The sequence below is a fragment of the Erpetoichthys calabaricus genome, chromosome 18, assembly GCF_900747795.2.
Source record: "Erpetoichthys calabaricus chromosome 18, fErpCal1.3, whole genome shotgun sequence".
In the NCBI taxonomy this organism is placed as follows: Eukaryota; Metazoa; Chordata; class Cladistia; order Polypteriformes; family Polypteridae; genus Erpetoichthys; species Erpetoichthys calabaricus.
The window spans coordinates 73,093,873-73,119,000 of NC_041411.2; the positions used below are offsets into that span (position 1 = coordinate 73,093,873).

A 25,128-nucleotide genomic window follows, 5' to 3' on the forward strand; every position below is an offset into this window, starting at 1 on the left:
ACTAAACCCACAAGCCAACTGTTGTGCTTCTTTGACACCATGATCTAAATCAGCGTTTCTCAACCTTTAAGTATTTGCGACCCGAGTTTTCATAAGTTTTAATCACTCCCCCCCAACGTTTTTTTGAAAGGAGCCCACTAATACCAATTTGTTCTTTTTTTAATTAATGATATATCATATAATAAAATATGCACCTACCTACTTTTAATCGACATTTATGTAACTCTCTATTTTTACAGTATCAGAATGTAGTTTGTTAATTTGTTTTGGTTTCAATAGATGTATTTTTCATATTTTCAAGTTTTCTTTTTTTCACATCTTCGCGCCCCCCTTTTTGTTACTTACAGTTTGAGAACCACTGGTCTAAATCTTACGGTGGGTTGCATTATTTACGGTAAAGCTTTGATTTTTAACGTAGATTCTCAAACACTCTGACTTGAATGCTGAGTCACAGAGGACTGAAGCTTATCCTGGCAGCGCTGGATACACAGCATGAGTCGCCACCATCAAAATATCGGGGGGTTTGGGTAAGAAAATGAACACTTTTGTAAATATCCAATGTGTCAGAATGAGAGAACAAGCCGTAGCATTAAATATCGTGCTTCATTAGTAGCGACAAATCGATTCTAATATTTAAAATGATTCTCTAATTAATAAAACCTACAGCCCTTCTCTAGCATCCGTAAGGTTTTTCTCGGGTTTTGTTGCCTCGGCACAGTGATTGTAGTAAAGAGAATGGTGTTAGTCTCGACAGTTTGAAGAGATATATATAAATTAAAATTAAGTGACACCTGCGAGATTTTCAGGTAAGTAACCGAATACCGTACATGTGATTGCACTGGCAATCGGAAGGTTTGCCGGTTCGAATCCCATAAATGCCAATAGGGATTCTGCTCTGTTGGGCCCTTAACCTGCAATTGCTGAGCGCTTCGAGTAGAGAGAAAAGCGCTATACAAATGCAAAGAATTATTATTACAAGTTAAACAGATTAAATATTTCTTGTTTTATAATTGAGAAACTGAAATGCACAGACAGAAAAAAATTAAAATTTCAAATGGATGGACACTGATTTTTAGCTTATCGTATGTTTGGGCTGCATAAATTATTAAATCTTCCAATGCACCAACAAAAATAAGGACCTGCTAAAATCCCACGTATAATGTGACAAAGCCCTGAGTTACATGTGCGAACACTTTCTGATCATCACTTTTTTTTTTTTTTTCTACCTGAAGGTGCAGTAAGGGACAGTTAGCAAATCCAGAAAATTTCAGTAACGGAAAACCTTGGAAATACTGCGGTGGGTTGGCACCCTGACCGGAATTGGTTCCTGCCTTGTGCCCTGTGTTGGCTGGGATTGGCTCCAGCAGACCCCCGTGACCCTGTGTTCGGATTCAGCGGGTTGAGAAAATGGATGGATGAAAACCTTGGAAATATATAAGAAAGAAGGGTAAACGTGCAGTAAAGCAGAAGTTAAAAAGGCTGTAGATAAAATGAATATTTATAAACTGTAAGAAATGAAATAACAAGGGAAAAGAAGAAATGAGTATGGAATGGCCCAAACACCGTGTCAATGTCACTTTAGTGACGCAGCAGGAAATCACTCAATAGAATATTTTACAATATGATCACTTGTACTGTAGAATATGATACAATAAATTACATTAATTTGTACTTATGTACACCAATAAATGTAGAGTAAAATGAGAAGAACGTTGAATGAATTGTGAACAACTTCCATAACGGTATTTGAAACAGGGGGACAGATTAGCACGGGGGTGGCTCGTTGACCTTTACAGGTGATGTGTGTGTCTGTGTCTGCTCACTCGTACCTGTATAACGGCTGACCGTTATCTCCACTTCTAAATCCCTAGGAGTGTGTATTGCGTGCACTTCCGAGTGCCTCCGTGTGTATTTATATAACTTGTGTATCTCATGCAAACATTTTGAAAATCAATAGGCCTGGTCCTCTAAACGGCAGCAGATATCCCGGTTAGATTAAACATTCTATGGCAGTTATCGTTGGCCATCGGTCAGACCGTTTTCGAAGAAGTTGGAAATAAGTACTGGACTCAAAACAGTAAACGGGGAGCGTGTAACAAGACAAAAACGATGCAACTTGTTTGAAAAGGCGATGAATTTTGTAGATGATATCGTACGTACGTTTCAGCAGATAGGCACGACGCTAAAATAAACTTTTCTCGACGTTTTTGGACGTCATAGAGTTAAAATCTAGAAATAACGTGAGAGCGAATTTTTAACCCCGCCATCAAACTTTCATTTGCATGGAAATAAAATCTCAAAACAACTGACTTTTTATCTTCTATTTCTGCGGAACGGTTATTAAAATCAACAGTTGTATCAACAAACATACACTGAAAATTTTAGAAAATACTAAAATCAAGACTGTACGGTTGCAAAATCCCGAGTTTAGTCTATTTTCTGGTCGTCGCTTTTTTTTTTTTTTCTTTTCTAACAGAAGAAGCGTTAAATAATCAAAAGTAGGAACATCTAACAAATCCCAGTATTGGAAAACCATGGAAATATAAGAGAAAAAGCGTAAACCTGCGGCAAGGAAGAAGGTGAAAGGGCAGGGAATACGAGTACTGTAATATAAATGGGAAGAAACGAAATAACGATAAGTGGAAAAACAAGAGACTACACATAACCGTGTAATTTAAAGTGGTAATAAAAATAAGTCATTTAGTAATATAAGATTCTTTAATTCGACAAGAAAAGAATGAAAGCAAAATGAGAAATGCTGCCCCCGGCCCCTTGATAAAAGTGACCGATAGGTACGCCGGCCCATTTGTGCCAAGGTGAATTCCGTTGTTTCCAACCTTTCACTTGTTACCTTCTGTGTGACCCAACAGAAAGCAGAAGTGAAATTAGGCGACAACGTCTAAAACAAACAATGACTTTATTAACGTTGCATGTTTTGCACAGTTTTTATGATGTATACTCACTAGTCCATTCATGTAGTCAGTCTGTAAGTATAATATTCACCAAAAAAAGAGGAAGAAGAAACCAATGATACGATTAGATAAGCTCAAATGTCAGTTATTATTTAAAACATTATTTGAATTTAAAAATAAACGGTGCAAACTCTTTGAAAAACGCAAGCGGACAATGCGCTGATAAACCTGGGAAGCCTTCCTTGCCAGCTGTGAGGCGGCGGCTGAGTCGAAGCCTGCGCTGCTCGCAGAGGATTATGGGATGAACGGGAAAGACGAGCCGCCCTGAGCGCCTGTTCTTAGCGCAGAAGTTTATTTCCTGAGCTCGCGACTACGGGACGGCGGTAACAAACCTGCAGACGTCTTTTGGAAATTTGGGGTTAATGGAAGAAAGGTGTACATTAGTGCAAAAAGGTAAATAATTCGCTCATAGTTGTTTAGCATTGTCTAGTAATAAAAGAGCGAACATTACCGGTATAAACATATACACAGTAGCCCCATGTGGGCAAACTATGGGCAGTGTGGGCTTGTGAAAACCCAATTAAAGTATTCGCCCAAGGTGTGGGAGGCCTCAATGGGGGAACTGCTCCCTCAACGAAGTTCCTCTAATGACCCAAATGGGTTAATCTCCGGCAGTTCACGTTCAGTAAAATCCCTTATTGGCCCAATGATGGCTTGGTAACATTAGGCCAATGTTATTACAACTCCTGTAGTTTTCCCGCATTTGATGAGGTATAAATAATCTAAACTTCAGAAAATATTTTTATACAGTATTGGCTAAAACGCACATTGTATTGAAGAGGCATGTGCAGTAGTAATTTAAGGCAATGTTTCCAATGTCCTCCGGCTGAGGCAAAGCCACATTCTGTATTCTCGTGAGGTCTCCCTTACAATACAATACAATACAATACAATACAATTTATTTTTGTATAGCCCAAAATCACACAAGAAGTGCCGCAATGGGCTCCCTTGTGCCCAGTGCTGCTTTAGTGTATCCCGGGGACCTGGGGTAGCCACCCTGAGCCCAGAAACTTGGCTAGGTTGATGCACACTCTGGTTATTATGATTACATTTCCATCTTTAACAACCTCCATGAAAGATGCCAACAATGGTGACTATCTTTGGGTGAATAAGGCTATATAGTTTAGGGCAGCAAGATGCACGACCAGAGATAAATGTTTTATATTTACCAATTACCGAGTGGAGAAAATTTTGAAAAATAATGACTTATAGGATTTTATTGACCGTTGCAGTCACAGTGGCATCGGGGGACTGGAATTGTTCAATGGCTCCGTTGCCCTGGACTCCCACACCCTTCTTAAGTGTGGCCCTGGATGCAGGATAGGCCCTGTAATTGAAAGAATACAGTATGCTATTAAAAAAAGTTTTCGAAATAAGACCCTGTTGCATGTATGATAGCAAGCAAGCTCAATCACACAACCAGAGCAAATTTAGAGTCGTTAAAATACCCAACCTGTACACTTTTAGGATCTGGATAGAAACTGGATTGTCCATGGCATTCGGAAAACAACCAGCCAATAGCAGTCAGGCCATGGAGCTGGGCACGCGGTGTCGCGAGACCAGTAGTGCCAATCACAACACAAACATCCGTCAGTTTTGTGCACCATTTGATTCCAGTTTAAGTTTTCCGTGAAACTGAAGCGCTTCCCGCTGCCTATTTTTAGACGTTGCTTACAACATATTTTTATTCGGTCCAATGCTGCCATCTATTGGCTGAAGGTCGAATTAGGTTAGAATTTCGCTCTAAGGGCGAGTTCCGATTCTGATAATACGATGATCAAAATGACGAGGAGAGTTGTTTTTTGCCATGGTGGCTGCATGTATGGAAATCCTACGGTGCAACGCAATCGTCCAGAAAAAAAAAAAAGATTTTGTTTTACATCGCATATACCTTTGAACAGAATCAAAGTCTATTGTTTTTTCGTCCACTACAGTACTTCTCCATATTTTTCCAAAAGACATGCTGGTTAGGTGGATTGGCGATTCTAAATTGGCCCTAGTGTGTGCTTGGTGTGTGGGTGTGTTTGTGTGTGTCCTGCGGTGGGTTGGCACCCTGCCCGGGATTGGTTCCTGCCTTGTGCCCTGTGTTGGCTGGGATTGGCTCCAGCAGACCCCCGTGACCCTGTGTTCGGATTCAGCGGGTTGGAAAATGGATGGATGGATTTGATCTCCAACGATATCTTCCGTAGAAACTGTTTAATATAAAAAGCACTTTTGTAGAATAGGATCATGCATATTGATTTTTTTAGAATTTTTGCACGAGTAATTTTTGAGATAAATGATTTCTGTCCAAATTCAATAATGAATTGTACGCGCATGCGCACGAGCACCTGCACTTAGATAATCAAAGAAATGAAGTCCGGTAGCTGACAGATTGTTTGCCCTACCAGAGCACATGCAAGATGGTGAAGAGAAAGAAATGAAAACAAAAATACAACACCCCCCAGATTACCTCACTACAGAGCTGTCTATCTGTGCGGCTCTAACATTTGACCCCCAAAGTTTCAAATTAAATATGAAGTTTTTACTTCATGAAATTTCCTGTCCATTTTCTCCTATACGTTCATTTGCGTAAATACAAGTTAATACACTTGTCTGCATATTGTACAGTGCAATCGACTGTAAAATCTTCTGTTGAGTGATTTCCTGTAGTATCACTAAAGTGAATGCTGGTTAATCTTTTATGGTATTTTATGGTTCTTAACGGGGTCCCCCGTATAACACCACTGTTTGACAAAGAACAGTTTAATTCTGGGAAGCGTTCTTCGCATATGAAGTTAGTTCTTTGTGCTTTGAAAAAATTCCTAAAATAGAGGGGGGGGGGGACCTTTAATGTATGATAGTCTGCCTAGCAGGACAGTTTAAGAAACCGCCAGTGTTGTTGTAGGCAGCAAGAGTCCTTTTAAATCCACGAGCCTTTGGCATTTCACAGATCTGTACCCATCTATTCCTAGTTTATTACTGCAGAGAGGCTGTTATGGACCTGAATAAATTTTAATGTTCCTTCTGGAACCTTCATGTGGATGGGTATTTTGGGAACTAAAAATGGCATCGCTCAGTCTAAACAAACACACTCTTATTTTAAGAGTGTACTGTATGGGCCATTCCATCTCGTTTTTAATCCTGGAAAAATGTCGAGGTTGTGGAGTAATGGACCTTTCACCGACAACATCAAGGGGCTCGGGAAGAACGAAATCTGAGCAGAACGCCTGCTTGTCGCACACAACTGGGTCCGTTTAGAGATGGCCGTCAACTAACTGCCTGCCCGGAGGTGAAAGGTAACTGAACCACCTCAAGAAAACGTACAGACTACACATTCATCGATTTAGGGATTCTAGTTGTGCTCCCGTAAAACAGAAATATCTGCGCCATCACTGTTAAACCAAAAATAAAGATGAGACGGCCAAGAAAACCAACCGTTCTTTAATCGTTAAAGAAATAATTGTCCGCTAAAGAATGGCACACAGCACGACACTAAAGAGAAAAAACTGCTTTGCACCGCGCATAAAGAAACCAAATATTTCTAGGATGTGTGCATGTGTTTATTTGTTTAAATACTTGTCATGCCACTTCTTGAAGACAACTTTACTTCAATACGCTCTTAAAAATGAGAGTTCTTTAATGGCGGTATGTTTACTGGGCTGTGTGGTTCCTCCTCCCAGATCCATCGCTTGACAAGGCTGTCATTCTGGGACGAGTTCTTTAGGTTTAAAGTTGGTTCTTTGTGCTTTGAAAAACTTTACATTAGCAGATGATTTGGTAGCAACGTGTAGGCAGGGGTTGGTCTTGGCAAGTAACGTTTCTAAATATTTTATATAGGAATGTGCGACAGACCCGATATTTATCACTTTTTATAACCGTTATTATAAAATATATGCATGATGTCGATGTTTAATTGTCATAATAATTGTACTTCTGTTGAAAGTTCGTTTAAATGAAACATTACGTTAATTATAACACAATATATTTGTTTCAATATTCGGTAAACCGTGGCCGCCTTTAAAATATATATATATATATCCTCCTTCTTGTGGCCGCTGAGTTTTAATTACTAGACAGGCTTTTCAGTTGTGTCTATCTACTCCTTTAATCGAAGACTGTTGCTATGTTTCTTTTTTATTGCCAGTATGCAGCAATAAATCAGGTAATGTAAAAAGAATTTTTTTTTTTTTTTCCCAAATTCTTTATCGGCTCAGTGACATAACCGATGGCCTGGCAACGGCATACCTGCTGTGGGACAACACATAGCCGTGTCCTTGTAATCTGCCGTTTCCTTAACGCCGACGTCTTGAATGGAAGTCCCATCAGGCGCGACCACACCCCTCAAATGACAGCCAGTCACCTCAACGGAACAATCGGCCGGACAAGATCGGGCGAAACAAGTGAATCGTCAACGTGTGGTGCAACCGTTTATTGACTCTCTTATTTATGATGGCCCGGGTGTAGCACTTAGCTGAGATTCATTTTCGAGTTGTCAATTATTGAAACGGTTGTTGCGTCGAGGCTACCTATCGGACAAGTGCTGCTCGGCCGAATAAAATGTCTTGGATTATATGCACCAAGGTCATGTTATTTTTGCTATATATGCACGTTAAAGGTAATACGTTTTGCTTATTTTCAGATTCTAGTTGGTTGCGTTTTACATAACTTAAATGAATAAATAACATTTCTTAAGGAAACATTCTGAATTAGATATAAAACTGCTGTTCTACGTGTTAAATGACATTCATTTATAATTCAAAATATCCCGCGGGCTTTATGCGCAAGAGAGGAAGCAACAGCTCGGCTTAGTCGCTCGATGACTGCTGCTGCTCTTATTAATTACACGGCTTGGGAGACCAGGAGCGTCTTCTATATTACCAGGGTGATACAGTGCTTTAAAAGTTAAACATTGACTTATGTAATTAAAAATGATCAATAATTTTGAAAAAGTCAGTTTTCTACAGTTTAATTTTGTGAATGTTGCCAGGTCAAACTATAATATTTAAAAGGTGCTCTAAAGGGTAATTTTCACAATTTTGTGACAATCATTCCTTTTGCTAAATTGCGGGCGAGCTCAATATGTGTACACCGGTATTAAGTTCCTATATGCTACAGTGTGAATTTGCTTGGGTTGTTTTCATTTTTTTTGTTTCCTTCTTAATATTATTTATAGACACCAGAGCATCATCTCTCTCTGGTTTTTAAACTCATTTCTTAAAGTTTATCCAGTTTTTTTTTTTTTTGTTTTTTTTTTATTCTGCCCCCAACCCCTCCTCTGAGGTAGGGATCTGCACTGGCAATCAGAAGTTTGTCGGTTCGAATCCCGTAAACGCCAAAAGTCACTCTACTTCGTCGGGTCCCTCCAAGCTGCAGGGAAACACCTGGGGGTGGGTGACAGAACTGGCACTTCAGCCACCATAAAAACCTCGCATTCCATCTGAACTGGTGTGGTGCTGAGGTGTCACCCGTCGCATGGCTGCACTCGCGTCCTAATCTGGGATCCTAAGGTGGTCTGTCATGTGGTGGGTGAGGCAATGCGCCTGCGCGCGCTCTCTCATCAAAAGTAATACACGATGTTCTCAATGTTAATAGTAGCTGCATCACATATGACCTTTTTTTTTTTTTTGTTGTTGTTTTGGCTTTACAGTTTGTATTCTAGATATTGCTCTGAATATTTGTAAAATGCGCTTTTCTTTTCTGTTGCAGTTAAATTGACCTCTGCACAGAGCAACCCTGGTAAGAAACATGTAGATATTGGTGTTATATTTGAGTGATGTTTTAATAAATTCTATATCATTTCTATATTAATGATGATTTTACACATGCAATATGATGAAAAAAATTAAGTGCACCCCACTTGTATTTGGTGTATTACTTTTTTTTTTGTCCATTATGTTGGAAAGAAATACAGATTATACATTGAAGACCGTTAATTCAATTATTTATACAAGCTAAAGGACTTAATATTATTGATTTAAGGTACAACATTAGCTATAATTTATTACCGATATAAACATGAATTAACTTGTTTCCCCTGCCAATGCATGTAGCTATACAAAACTAAAATAAAGAGGAAGGAATTATTGGTTAAAACAGCAAACAATTCACCTCAAATCCTGCCAATAGCTTATTATTACAATCAAGGCCCTTCATGGTTGACAAAATCACAGAATGTTTACTGAATAAGATTGTTAAACAGAAATATTCAGATTTCACATTTAGCTTTTCAACTATCATTTCATAAGGAATGATAGTTTCAGCTTGTGATGTGGAAACCTCACGAAATCGATCAGACCTAATTTTAAGAGATGAAAGTGTGTGCAGCAAGCTTTGAAAATGGGAGGCCTGCAGCCAAACAGTGTATTGGTATACATGCTGTTGGCTGGGATTGGCTCCAGCAGACCCCCGTGACCCTGTGTTAGGATATAGCTGGTTGGAGACTGACTGACTGACAGACAGACTGACTGTATTGGGTTAAGCCTTTCATTTCCTGAAGGTTCTTATTCCAGTTTTACTGTTTTCTTTCTTTGTTACATCCAAGTCAATTATTAGACAGACTTGCGCACATTGTCTCACACGGTAATATTTAAAGAGAACTGATTTTGATTTCCACGGATAAATCTATCTATCTATCCTGCCTACTATACTATTATCTATCTATCCATCTATCCTGCCTACTATACTATTATCTATCTATGCATCTATCCTGCCTACTATACTATATCTATCTATCTATCCTGCCTACTATACTATTATCTATCTATCCTGCCTACTATACTATTTATCTATCTATCCATCTATCCTGCCTACTATACTATTATCTATCTATCTCTATCTATCCATCTATCCTGCCTACTATACTATTATCTATCTATCTATCTATCTATCTATCTATCTATCTATCTATCTATCTATCTATCTATCCTGCCTACTATACTATTATCTATTTATCCTGCCTACTATACTATTATCTATCTATCCTGCCTACTATACTATTATCTATCTATCCTGCCTACTATACTATTATCTATCTATCCATCTATCCTGCCTACTATACTATTATCTATCTATGCATCTATCCTGCCTACTATACTATATCTATCTATCTATCCTGCCTACTATACTATTTATCTATCTATCCATCTATCCTGCCTACTATACTATTATCTATCTATCTCTATCTATCCATCTATCCTGCCTACTATACTATTATCTATCTATCTATCTATCCATCTATCCTGCCTACTATACTATTATCTATCTATCTCTATCTATCCATCTATCCTGCCTACTATACTATTATCTATCTATCCTGCCTACTATACTATTTATCTATCTATCCATCTATCCTGCCTACTATACTATTATCTATCTATCTCTATCCATCTATCCTGCCTACTATACTATTATCTATCTATCTATCTATCTATCTATCTATCTATCTATCTATCTATCTATCCTGCCTACTATACTATTATCTATTTATCCTGCCTACTATACTATTATCTATCTATCCTGCCTACTATACTATTATCTATCTATCCTGCCTACTATACTATTATCTATCTATCCTGCCTACTATACTATTTATCTATCTATCCATCTATCCTGCCTACTATACTATTATCTATCTATCTCTATCTATCCATCTATCCTGCCTACTATACTATTATCTATCTATCTCTATCTATCCATCTATCCTGCCTACTATACTATTATCTATCTATCTATCCTGCTTACTATACTATTATCTATCTATCTATCCTGCCTACTATACTATTATCTATCTATCTAAATCCTAAGCCTAAAAGTGCAACAATAATGTTTTTAATGTCCCGTTTTTTCTCACGCTTTAAATCGGGCTTGTTTTAAAACCTACATATATATGTTTTGCATCATTCTTTTCAGAATTTATCAAACTTTTAAATGTGATGTGGTTAGACTTTAGAATTTTTAAATTTATAAACTAAAAAATATCAAGAACTCCGGTCCTTCAAGATGAGACTTTGTCCCAACAGACTTAACCGCGCCAGGGGCCAGAAATAAAAGACAAAGAGTAGGACAGTTGCTGTACAGGCTTTTAAATGTTCGAAGCGCCGTACGAGATGCAGATCACGTGGCACAGCAGCAACAGCTGATCAAGCAAAGAGGAGTTAAAAAAACAAAAACGATTTGTTTCCCATTGTATCACCGCTTAAGAGGGGGTTTGGAGGAGCGACCACATCTCGTTGAGGTGCGTTCAGCCCCCCTCTTCACAACGCGAATGGCAGACTGGCTGCCAGAGGGGGTTGGGCACCTAAGGCACCAGGGTGCTTTGCCCCCCTAATACTTCACTAAAACCTTAAATTATTTTAGGTTGTTGGTTTAAAACTGTGTACACACGATACTGTGGATCTCCATCACCTATAACTGCAATTTGATGATTTCATAAAACGATGTTGCTAGAGTTATGTGACTATCAACAAAAATATAATCGACCGTAATAGTTACTCCAAAACTATTTGAGATGACCTCACATGAGTTCCAATATGACTCTCTGCAGTTTCAAACTTGTCACCAGTGCTAAGTCGCTACGGAGCAGTTAATTCTGACAACAAAATAAAAACACAGGTAGACTGATAGTAGATGACACAATTGCACAATTGATACAGAATAAGGAAGTTAAGCCTGGAATGTTTTTAAGTCATAACATTTTATTGAGCATTCCATTGCTTTAAATTGGTTTGCCATGTCAAAATAATGAATTTTTTTTTTTATCTGTTTTGTCAATTGAGAAACCTGACCATAAACTTACATTTGGTCCGTGTTATTCCCAAACTGAAGCGGAGTTTTTATTTTTTATTTTTTTTTGGTGAGCTAGTGCAATTAACTAAGATCATAAATATATACACATATATTACAGTGTTGATGGGAGAGACTCCCTCATTGTAACCCCCGTCTCTCACCCATACTATCAAAAGGTACACAAAAATAATTCCATTATGAAACAAAGCAAAAGAATTAAAAGCTCTTCATCGTCTTTGGGCCTACCTTCACGCGTCCTGATCCTCCTGCACTCAGTTGGTGTGGTTCACCCTTCTTCTCTTCTCACCTCAGTACCTCACACAACTTCACACCTTTTCAGCTTTCATGTTTCTCTCTAACCTTTTTATGACTCTTGTCAATTTTCCTTTTCACAAATGAACATTAACCTCAAACTGCATATTGACTTCAGACCAGTGATTCCCAACGTGGGGTGCACAACACTCAATATCCCAGAATGACAAAGCATAAACTGTGTGTTAGGGAGATTTTTCAAATGTATTTAAAAACACAAAAAATCACATTGACACAAGTATTCAGACCCTCTGCTATGACATTTATTAATTTATCTATTATTTGGCTCAGGTGCATGGCATCCACATGTGATCCATTGAACTGACTGGAGATGATTAGGCATTTCACACCCCTGTCCATAGAGTGACTTTAAAATGAGCTCATCGAGAACATGGGGACACAGTTGGAAACATGTTCAGGGTAAATTTCACTCAAACATTTGGAAGTTTTTCTTCACACAGAGAACCAGAGACACTTGGAATAAAAGACCAAGTAGTGTGGTCGACAGTAGGACTTTTGGGACTTTCGAAACTCGACTTGATGTTGTTATTTTTAGAAGAATTAAGTGGATAAGACTAGTGAGCTTTGTTTGTCTGAATGGCCGGTTCTCATGCGGATTGTTGTTCTTTCTTCCTTCTTCTTTCGGCTGCTCCCGTTAGGGGTTGCCACAGCAGATCATCATCTTCCATATCTTTCTGTCCTCTACATCTTGCTCTATTACACCCATCTCCTGCATGTCCTCTCTCACCACATCTATAAACCTTCTCTTAGGCCTTCCATTTCTCTTGCCTGGCAGCTCTATCCTTAGCACCCTTCTCTCATTATACTCGTCATCTCTCCTCTGCACATGTCCAAACCAACGCAATCTCGCCTCTCTGACTTTGTCTCCCAACCATCCAACCTGAGCTGACCCTCTAATGTCCTCATTTCTAATCCTGTCCATCCTCGTCGCACCCAATGCAAATCTTAGCATCTTTAACTCTGCCACCTTCAGCTCTGTCTCCTGCTTTCTGGTCAGTGCCACCGTCTCCAACTCGTATAACATAGCTGGTCTCACTACTGTCCTGTAGACCTTCCCTGTCACTCTTGCTGATACCCGTCTGTCACAAATTACTCCTGTCACTCTTCTCCACCCTGCCTGCACTCTCTTTTTCACTTCTCTTCCACAATCCCCATTACTCTGTACTGTTGATCCCAAGTATTTAAACTCATCCACCTTCGCCAACTCTACTCCCCTCATCCTCGCCATTCCACTGACCTCCCTCTCATTTACACACATGTATTCTGTCTTGTTCCTACTGACCTTCATTCCTCTTCTCTCTAGAGCATATCTCCACCTCTCCAGGGTCTCCTCAACCTGCTCCCCACTCTTGCTACAGATCACAATGTCATCAGCAAACATCATAGTCCATGGGGACTCCTGTCTAATCTCGTTGGTCATCCTGTCCATCACCATTGCAAATAAGAAAAGGCTCGGAGCCGATCCCTGATGGAATCCCACCTCTGTCACTCCCGCCGCAGACCTCACCACAGTCACACTTCCCTCGTACATATTCTGTACCACTCTTACGTACTTCTCTGCCACTCCCGACTTCCTCATACAATATCACAGCTTCTTTTGAAGCACCCTGTCATATGCTTTCTCCAGGTCCACAAAGACGCAAGGCAACGCCTTCTGTCCTTCTCTAAACTTCTCCATCAACATCCTCAGAGCAAACATTGTATCTGTGGTGCTCTTTCTTGGCATGAAACCATACTGCTGCTCACTAATCATCACCTCGCTTCTTAACTGAGCTTCCACTACTCTTTCCCATAACTTCATACTGCGGCTCATCAATTTTATTCCCCTGTAGTTACTGCAGTCCTGCACATCCCACTTATTCTTAAATATCGGCCCACCAGTACACTTCTTCAGGCATCCTCTCACTTTCCAAGATTCCATTAAACAATCTGGTTAAAAACTCCACTGCCATCTCTCCTAAACACCTCTATGCTTCCACAGGTATGTCATCTGGATCAACAGCCTTTCCATTCTTCATCCTCTTCATAGATGTCCTGACTTCCTCCTTGGATTGTTCTAATGTTTTAAAAAAAACTTATATAATACGTTGCCGTGTCTGTCCAGGATTTTAAATCACTTGTAGCTCACAAACCATTTGACCTGAAATTTGGTACACATACACTACATGACGTCTGCTATCCGCTTATGGGGTGATGATTGACCTCCAAGGTTATTCCTCTTTTTATTTTTATTTTATCGTAGAATCAACTCTCGGCAGTGTGCTGCATGCGTACGGGTGCCGTTCTCATTCCCTACCACCTTCGCTGTCCCTTCCCCTACCTCTTCATGTCTTAAATCATTCTTGAGGCAGACTGAAGACTTAAGTGCCAACTTAAGTGAAAAAATAAAGAAAATGTTCTAAGTAATTGCAATACTAACACTGACTTAATTAGTTTTAATGCGAAAAGATGCTGACGAAAGAAGAAGCGGGCAGCTAGGGTGGAGAAAAGAAGATCTGATCAGGAAACCGCAAGTGCATCAACCTCTGAGCAAACGAATACTAAACGTACAGAGAAAGAGGAGGAAAACTAGGAATGGTCAAGTCAAGTGGATTCACTGCACTTGCTTTTACTGGTATATTTATATTACAAGGCCGCAACATAACAATACGAAAAAGTGGAATGATATGAATACGTACTTCATGTTACAGTTGATTCAGTAAAATCCTTCATATTTGGTACAACTGACTTGATTGTAGTACCATCATGTTCTGCTGTTTGTCCTAACTTACAACAGACCCAGTCTCTGTAGACATAAGAGCTACACTGACAAACAAGGGGGCTTGGCGTGAGGCATAAGGATGAGACATTGTGTGTTGTCGTCATCGTCTTCTTCTTTCAGATGCTCCCGTTAGCGGTTGCCACAGCAGACCATCTTCTTCCATATCTTTCTGTCCTCTGCATCTTGTTTTGTTACATCCATCACCTGCATGTCCTCTCTCACTACATCCCTTCTTCTTCAGCCAACAGTAGCCCAATTTCCGCCAGCACCCTGTTGGCTAACAGTACTGGTGGTGGTCGTTGTTAACCTGGGGCTCGACCGATCCGGTATGGAAATTTGTATTGTTGTCCGCATATTGATTTGGCAGAATTTTACACCGGTTCCTGATGTAACCCTCCCTATTTATCCAGGCTTGGGACCGGCACAAAGAAACACGCTGGTTTGTGCAAAGATGAGACATTATGTATAAAATAATAATAAAAAATGAATGTCTTGGCTTAAGGTAAACTAACACCCAGAAAAAACACAAAGTCAGTACCATAAGTATTTTTATATTTTGTAGTTCATAACTGTGCTTGTTATTTCATTAAGTCTTACATTTCACTCATATAGAAAAAACAACTTACATTTCATGAAGGAAATAAAAAAAGTATTCCCTGGAACAGCCAAACATCCTCCATGCTCTTATCCAGCAGACTGACATTTGTGAAAGAAACACATTTTCTTGATTATGAAATGCCTGCTGGTCTTCCAAATGATGTGCAGATACTGTACATGAATCTCACTAATATACAAGAGAAAACCCTTAAAGGTGCTTAAATCCTACATGGACAAGGTAGAAACGTTTTATATACAAAGAAACAATAAAACCCAGGACACGCTGGAGGGACTATGTCTCCTGGCTGGCCTGGGAACGCCTTGGGATTACCCCGGAAGAGCTAGAAGAAGTGGCCGGGGAGAGGGAAGTCTGGGAATCTCTGCTCAAGCTGCTGCCCCCGCGACCCGACCTCGGATAAGTGGAAGAGAATGGATGGATGGATGGATAAGTTTCGAGATGTGTTGTAGTAAAGCCACCACAGAGGACTCGATCGATTAGTTACCGCTAGTGAGTTTGGTCTAGGGAGTTCACTTCCTGTCTATAATATTTTACCATAAATATTTTGCTCTCTAAGTTGAAGAGTGTGTAAAATCATCTACTGTACCTTTTATTGTTTATGTACCTTTCTGTAAAGAAGTCCTTGATTATGTAATTTCCTAATTGTTTTTTCATTGTTTCCTTTTAAGTCTTTAATCTTCCAACCTCTGTAAACATCAGTGAAAACAGCCTTCCAGGGAGCCTTGTATTTGGCTTTGTAGTTGAGACCAATGATTCCAACCCCCAAGTCTGGATTCAAAGGGTCAATCCTCCCACTACCGTCTTTGCGAGTCCAATCCTGAGACCAGGGAGCACAGTGGATACATATCAAGTTGAGGTATCTGTTTAAATCACCTGCCTTATTAGGATTCTTTAGTAATATTCTTCTTTTGTGAGAAACCTCTTCAGTTTTATTCAGTTCATTGTTACAGCCTCACCCACTTGTTGCTCTAAATCATTTTGTGTGTGTTCTGATTATAATGTAAGTCACACTTTAATCACAAGAAATGACAGGCTATTTGAATATCTGTTCAAATAATTTGATATACAGTTAGGTCCATAAATATTTGGACAGAGACAACTTTTTTCTAATTTTGGTTCTGTACATTTGGTTCTGAAATGAAGGGATTATTTAAAAAAATGCTTTAGTTGCCTCACATTTTTATGTAATCGTTTTGTTCACCCCACTGAATTAAAGCTGAAAGTCTGCACTTCAACTGCATCCGAGTTGTTTCATTTAAAATTCATTGTGTTAATGTACAGAACCAAAATTAGATAAAAGTTGTCTGTCCAAATATTTATGGACCTAACTGTATTTATAACTTTGACCTACTCTTAATTTCAGAAACCAGCTTTCTAGCATTGTCTTGTGTGCCTTGCCTGCTATTTCACCAAGGGTCCAAAAATGGAGGAATATTCTTTTGAAAGCAAACCGCTTCAGTGTTAGACTTTTAAGGACCAGAGTTTGATTCTCATCTAGGGTGTCATTTTGCTTGACTTCTCACTACATTCTCATCTAAACAAACAAGAGGAGCCCCATGTCTCTACTAAATCATGATGTATCTTCTAGATCTGTCACGTCTGAACCTCTGCCCTGTACTGCCTTTAACTGAGCTTCCACCATGGATCACAAATTTCTCATTCTTGTATCCACTATACCCTATGAGACCGAAGAGTACATTCTCTCCGGAGTTTCTATAAAGTTAACATCTTCTTCTATAATACGCTACCCTGGCTGTCCATTTGTCTGTGCAGGATTTTAAATCACTTGTAGCTCGCAAACCGTTTGACCGATTGACCTGAATTTTGGTACACATATACTACGTGACGTCTACTATCCACTTTCGAGATGATGATTGACCTCCAAGGTTATTCCTCTTTTTATTTTTATTTTGTTTTGTTTTATTGTAGAATCAACTCTCGACAGAGGCCAGCAGGGCAGCCGTGCGGCGCATGTGTACGGGCGCCATTCTCATTCCCTACCACCTTCGCCATCACTTCCCCTACCTCTTCATATCTTTAAATCGTTCTTGAGGCAGATTGAAGACTTAAGTGCCAGCTTAAGTGAAAAATTTAAGAAAACATACTAAGTAATTGCAACAGAAACACTGACTTCATCAGTTTTAGCACAAAGAAGAAGCAGGCTGCTAGGGTGGAACTGGTAATCCATAAAACAAGTCCATACTTCCACATTTGAAGCAAATGTTTCCGGTCGCTGCTCTGTAGCAGACCTCTCAGTGCATCTCTCCGTGTTTTGTACCTGTTTTTTTGTTCTAAAATCGTGTAAAATTGTTTTCTTTTTATTTTCTTTTTCTTTTTACTAGTCTGCAAGTAGTTATTTCTATAAAATGCTTAACAACATTTGCGAAAGTTTCTTATTTTTGATCGTTATCGCCTTTGGAATCCAACGGGACACTAACGCACTACCTGCGCAGGAAATCCCAGGTGTGTGGCCGGCGCTGTTCATTTACAGCCGGGACGCGTTGCTATCTATGAGACCAGCTACCGGTTACTCCTCGTGTACTATACCGGACGAATTAAAATCTTTGAAACCCAGAAAGCGAGGGAAAAGAGGTGGACTACGTGTACGTCTGAGACGGAGAAGTTTTAAAACACCTTTGCCAACCATCATCATGAGCAACGCACAGTCCTTGCGAAATAAACTGAACGAGCTGAGAGCATCTGCGCGATACCTCCACGAGTACCGTGAAAGCTGTCTGATGTGCTTTACGGAGACCTGGTTTAAGAATACAGACTCGGATACAGCAGTCGAAGTAGACGGATTTGTTTGCGTACGGCAAGACAGAAATCCAGCTTCTGGTAAGCAGACGGGTGGTGGGGTCTGCCTTTACATTAACAAAAGGTGGTGCAGGAATATCACTGAAAAAGAGCGCATCTGCATGCCAAATATTGAATTACTCACCGTCGGACTTCGCCCATACTATCTTCCACGGGAGCTTAATCAATTATTTGTGACAGTCGTTTACATTCCACCACATGCTGATGTGAGAGCTGCAGCTGAATCAATTCTTGAAACTGCTCATAAACTAGAAACCAAATCACCTGGTTCTTTTAAGCTTGTAATGGGTGATTTTAATTTATGCAGTCTGGAGTCAGTATTACCAAATTATCATCAATATGTGAATATTAACACTAGAGGGGACAAAACTCTGGACAAGTGCTATGGAAATGTCCCTAATGCCTACATATCGCATCACAGAGCAGCCCTGGGTGCGTCTGACCACGTCGTTGTTCATCTTCTCCCGAAGTACAAACAGAAACTGAAACAAGAAAAACCAGCCATACGAACAACACAAAACTGGTGCAAGGAAAGTGTAGAGGAACTGCAGGAATGCTTCTCCAGTACAAATTGGGATCTGCTGACATCCTCACAGTCACTGAATGAGGCCACCTATACTGTCAGCGAATATATTCAATTCTGTGAGTCTATGATCATTAAAAAAAAATCTGTCAAGGTGTACCCAAACAGTAAGCCATGGATCACTAAAGAGGTTAAAGCATTACTATTGCAAAAGCAACATGCACATCAAGAAAATAAGTTAGAAGATAAGCGAATTTTACAGCAAAGGATTAACAAGTTAATTAAACAAAATAAAAAGATGTATGGGGAAAAAAATCAAGAGGTGGTTCAATGATAACAATCCAAAGCAGGTCTGGAAGGGACTAAAAACAATTACAGGACTGGGCCCTAAAATGAATGTGGATTTTCCAGCTGACAAAGACCACAAGCTTTTAGCTGATGAACTGAATAACTTTTATGCCAGATTTGAAAAAAGTGATTTCAGCACCCAAAATACAGAAATAAAGGAGATGCTTTATAAAAACACCAGGTATTCTGCTGTGATTGGGTTCAGTTTAACTGAAGTGGAAAAAGGCTTGCGGAAGGCCAAAACAAACAGTGCAGTGGGACCAGACGGCATATCAGGCCGGCTCTTAAAGTCCTGCTCTAAGCAGCTCTCCCCAGTTTTTCATTTGCTTTTTAACTGGTCTCTGACCTGTGGTATTGTACCAAATCTGTGGAAACAATCAATCATCACCCCTGTATCTAAGGTTTCTAGGCCAAGCTGTTTAAATGATTACAGACCAGTGGCACTTACATCTATTCCAATGAAATGCTTTGAACACTTGGTGAAAAACATTTTAATGACAGAGACAAAGTCTTTTCAAGACAACAATCAATTTGCTTATTGTGCAAACAGAAGTGTGGAAGATGCTCTGCTTATTTTACATCAAATCTACACCTTTCTTGATCAGCCTGGTTCATATGTCAGAGCACTATTTTTGGATTTTTCTTCAGCGTTCAATACTATACAGCCTCATATACTGATTGGGAAATTAAACAGTATGAATGTAAACCCATTTATCACACTATGGATTCAGAACTTTCTTTTAAATCGTTCACAGACAGTTAAAGTTCAGGACACTTTTTCAAAAGCTCTTCATTCAAACACAGGAAGTCCACAAGGGTGTGTCTTATCACCATTACTGTTTACTCTGTACACAAGTGACCTGAGACAGAACAATGACCACTGCTCCATTATTAAGTATGCGGATGACACCATGATCATAGGATGCATATCTGGGGAGGATGAAAGCCACTATCTAAATCAAGTGGACTGTATGGTAATCTGGTGCAATAAAAACTCTCTCACTCTGAATGTAACAAAGACCAAAGAAATGATATTTGATTTTAAGAGACAGAAATCTGTATGTTCACCTATTGTAGTTCTGGGAGAGGAGGTAGAAATAGTGAATGAATATAAATACTTAGGAACTTACTTAGATAACAATCTTAACTGGAATACAAATACAATGCAACCAGCGCTTATTTCTCCTCCATAAACTCAAACTATTTAAAGTAGACAAGGACCTCATGTTGTCCTTCTATCGTAGTCTGATTCAGTCTGTGATCACTTTCAGTTTCATTGCCTGGTTTAATAGTCTGACAAACCAAAACTCAAAAAAGCTCCAGCAGATTACGAAGTATGCAGCTAAAGTTATTGGGGCTGATGTAGATGATTTGACTAGTGTGTGTCAGAGGGCAATGCTAAAGAAACTGGAAATCATCTCAACTGATGACAGACATCCATTACATGTAGAACTAAACTTCAGTAAATCAGGAAGGATAGTTGCTTTGAAAACCCACACAAATCGCTCCAGAAACTCCTTTCTTCCTAGTGCCATACGACTTTTCAATAAGAAATATCGGAGATAATGTTTAAGGTTTTGATATATATCCTGTTACCTTTTTTTTTTTTTTTTTTTTTTTTTTTTTTGGTATAGATATGTTTTATCTAACTGCCTTACCTTAACCTTTCTTATTTCTATTTGTATGTTTTATTTCATTCTGTCTGTTACTTGTTATTAGATGCAACTGAGAAGGCAAATTTCATGTTTTCCTGTGTAAACATGACTAAATAAAGAAACCTAAACCTAACTATTGGGGTTGGTGGAAAAGAATTAAAGGCATAAATGTTTTCCAGAACCAGTGATCTAGTGCAGGGGTCGCCAACTCCAGTCCTGGAGGACCACTGTGGCTGCAGGTTTTCATTTTTTTGAATGAGTGCCCTGTTTGTGCTGCTAATTAACTTCTTCTAATTCATTTTAATTGACTTGTTTTTTTAAGATTTGTTCCCCTGAAGTTCTTCATCGTTCCTATGAATTGCTTCATTTCTTTCCTTAAATGGCACCTAAACAGAAATGAAATGTGACGTGAGGGAGCCAACAGAAGACCAACTCAGTCAGGGCCTGAAACTCCAACCAATAGCTTAATGAGGTGCTAGGTCTTGTCGTTCATTAAACCCGTTCTTTAATTCCACAGCTTGTTGCTGCTCTTGTGGTGTAATAGCAGACATTTCCAAAATTGTTGATTATCTTTTTCCTAAGAGCTCTGGTCAAATGTTTTGTGGACCTGAGCAGATCAGCATTCCTGAGACCTTCACTTTTCTTTATTTTCAGATATTGTGTGATGGACACCAGTTGTTTTGGCTCATTTTGTGTCTCATTATTGTTGGGCTGCTAATTAAGGAAAAAAACAATTGAGGGGTCCGAGTCTTCAAGAGCAAATCAATTCAAATTAGTTCAAAAGAAGATAATTAGCAGCTAAAACAGGTCACTCATTAAGAAAAGGGCTAAAATGAAAACCTGCAGCCACGGTGGTCCTCCAGGAACAGATTTGGTGACCCCTGTCCTTAGTGGTATATCATCAAGATGTTCCAATTTTCTTTCCAAACAGATCCGACTTAGCAGCAATGCCTCCCTGGACTTTGAAATGACCGCGGTGTACTTTCTCACCATTCTCGTGGAAGCTAATAACCAGTCTGTGGAGCAGACCATCGTCGTGCAAGTCTTGAATGTCAATGAACCCCCAAATTGTGACTCCGTGTTTGAGAATCCAGGTATTCGAATTTACTGTTTTTATGTTTGTGTTTTACTTTTTTGATGTGGACTTCTATCCCATTCGGAGTTTACTTTTGTTTTGTTACAAACATAATCTTAGGTATGATTCCATAATTGAAAAAGCAGTTTCAGAGCGGCAATGTTTGAATCCAAGTTAGAATTTATTTTTATAGTTTATAGCTCTCTTTACAACTGGCCGATTCAAAATGTGACTTATCGATTTTCTCAATTTGCCTTTTCTGTTATCATTTGTGAAATGATCAGACTCGGCACACTTTAAAAAAAAGGTTTGGGGCAGCCGCAGGTATGATATCCCTGACTGCAATGGGTTTGAAAGTCCAGAGAGCTGTGTCCTTCATGGAGTCCAAAACAACACTGAAGACTGATTGGGGAAAAATGGTGGCTTTAAATGCCAAAACCGGAAGTGATGTAGTGGGCCCGGAAATGACATCCTTCTGGAGCTGATGTCTTCAGGGTTGAATCAGAGAGGTTCTCCTGTCAGAAGGAGGTTTAGCACACCCTGCCACCCCCTGGCCTGGCGTGGAATTACCTTCACTTGGTCCATACAGCTCCCTCCTATTTGCACATGTGTGACACATTATAAGGAGCTACAATCTGGACTGGCATTATCCAATCTAAGACAAGAACCAATCCTGGCTCCTCTCACAAACCTGAATTAGTTTCTGGGGGTTTCAGAATGGGCAGCTTTGTACAAACAAAGAAATAATCTAATTATTGTGAAGGAAAACCAACTAGCTGCTTAAATGGTACAATTGCGCTGTATCATAAAAGGCAGTTGGGATGTCTGTGTTTAAAGATGGAGATGAGTGGGATGGAAGGCATCCATTCTAACAGAGAGAGCCAAGAGTCTTGCTGATTTGACCAACTGCTCAGCTGGCAGTGTGGAAATGTCCTGCCTGTGTGAGGATGACGTCTCTGTGTTTTACTGAATGCCATCCAAAGGTCCAGAGTTACGAAAGGAATGTACACATTTGGTGATGGTGACATAATCCTAAAGATTGTCCCTCATAGGCAGGAGGTAACAAATGACTCCATCTACATTGTGGTGCTTACTGCTGACAAAGACGCATGGAAACTGAGGACGTTGATGTGGGGAAACTGGGCTTGCAAAGTTGATATACATGAAGTATGTAGGGCATACAATACTGAGCATTTAAATAATATGAATTGTCTTTTGACTAATTATTAATATGGGGAGTTAGTGGCACCTTGGTCCAGATCCTCTCTGTATTCCTTCTGAACTACACTCGCCTATTCACTCTTTCTCTTCTTTCCAGCTTCCCACTTCCTCTGAAATCTCAGATCTCATCTGCAAATCCAACTCGTCTACTTGTCAGCTGGACCCCCTGCCTACAGTTCTGGTTAAAGCCCGTCTCCCCTCTCTAGTCCCTCTCATTTCTGCCATCATTCACTCTTCACTTACTACTGGTTTTATTCCCTCATCTTTTAAAACTGCTGCTATAACCCCAATACTAAAAAAAAACCTGGTGCTGATCCTACTAATTTCAACAATTTTTGCCCCATTTCTAACTTGCCCTTTATCTCCAAAATTCTTGAAAAAATAGTAGCTATCCAACTTCACACCCACTTATCTCACAATAAAAGTTCCAGTCTGGTTTTCGCCCTCTTCATAGTACAGAAACGGCACTTGTTAAAATTACCAATGACCTCCTTATGGCTGCTGACTCTGGTCTAATCACTATTCTCATCCTCCATGATCTAAGTGTGGCCTTTGATACTATTTGTCATACCACTCTCCTTAATAGATTATCTCTGATTGGCATTACTCACACTCCACTTGATTGGTTTAGATCCTACCTCTCAGGCCGCACTCAGTTCATTCAGCTTAAAACCTTCACATCCCAACCCACCGCTGTTACTTCTGGTGTGCCCCAGGGCTCTGTCCTGGGGCCTCTTCTTTTTATTATTTACCTTCTTCCCCTTGGCAATATTGTTCGCAAATATATACAGTAATCCCTCCTCCATCGCGGGGGTTGCGTTCCAGAGCCATCCGTGAAGTAGAAACCATATGTTTATATGGTTATTTTTATATTGTCATGCTTGGGTCACAGATTTGCGCAGAAACACAGGAGGTTGTAGAGAGACAGGAACGTTATTCAAACACTGCAAACAAACATTTGTCTCTTTTTCAAAAGTTTAAACTGTGCTCCATGACAAGACAGAGATGACAGTTCCGTCTCACAATTAAAAGAATGCAAACATATCTTCCTCTTCAAAGGAGTGCGCATCAGGAGCAGAGACTGTCAGAAAGACAGAGAAAGCAAACAAATCAATAGGGCTGTTTGGCTCTTAAGTATGCGAAGCACCGTGCAGCATGTCGCTTCACGAAGCAACTGCACAGAAGATAGCAACGTGAAGATAATCTTTCAGCATTTTTAGACGAGTGTCCCTATCGTCTAGGTGTGCGAACAGCCCCCCTGCTCAATCCCCCTACGTCAGGATCAGAGAAAGTCCGCGCAAGAGAGACAGAGAAAAGTAAGCTGGGTAGCTTCTCAGCCATCTGCCAATAGCGTCCCTTGTATGAAATCAACTGGGCAAACCAACTGAGGAAGCCTGTACCAGAAATTAAAAGACCCATTGTCCTCAGAAATCCGTGAACCAGCAAAAAATCAGCGATTATATATTTAAATATGCTTACATATAAAATCCGCGATAGAGTGAAGCCACGAAAGGCAAAGCGCAATATAGTGAGGGATCACTGTAACCTTAATTTTCACTGTTATGCTGATGACACCCAGCTCTACCTTGCTGGTAAACCCACCTCCGCTTTTCCACCACCCTCGCTTATTGACTGCATTTCTGAAATTTAAATCCTGGTTTTCTTCGAATTTTCTTAAATTAAACAGTGACAAAAACTGAGGTTCTCCTCATTGGTTCAAAATCATCATTATCCAGAACCAATAATCTTTCTCTTGTTATTGATAACTCTGTTGTTTCCCCATCATCCTCGGGTCAAGAGTCTGGGTGTCATCCTCGACAGTACTCTGTCTTTCCAATCTCACATTAATAACATCACCCGGTCTGCTTACTTCCACCTACGTAACATTAATTGCATTCGCGTCTCCCTCACTCCTCATACCACCTGCCATTCTTGTTCATAGTCTTGTCACTTCTCGGCTGGACTACTGCAATTCACTCCTCTTTGGTCTCCCTAATAAATCTCTTCATAAGATTCAGTTAGTCCAGAATTCTGCAACACG

General features: G+C 39.7%; 1 protein-coding gene across 1 annotated transcript in view; it reads left to right on the plus strand.

Annotated features, from left to right (window-relative positions):
* Window positions 1-7,375: 7,375 nt before the first annotated feature.
* Window positions 7,376-25,128, plus strand: part of LOC114668717 (cadherin-related family member 4-like) — a 61,487-nt gene continuing 43,734 nt past the window's right edge. Inside the window, exons 1-4 of the mRNA XM_051921437.1 lie at window positions 7,376-7,569; window positions 8,661-8,690; window positions 16,117-16,304; window positions 21,723-21,885. Of these exons, the coding sequence (XP_051777397.1) occupies window positions 7,512-7,569; window positions 8,661-8,690; window positions 16,117-16,304; window positions 21,723-21,885 (439 nt within the window). The 5' untranslated portion in view covers window positions 7,376-7,511. The remainder of the gene's footprint in view (window positions 7,570-8,660; window positions 8,691-16,116; window positions 16,305-21,722; window positions 21,886-25,128) is intronic.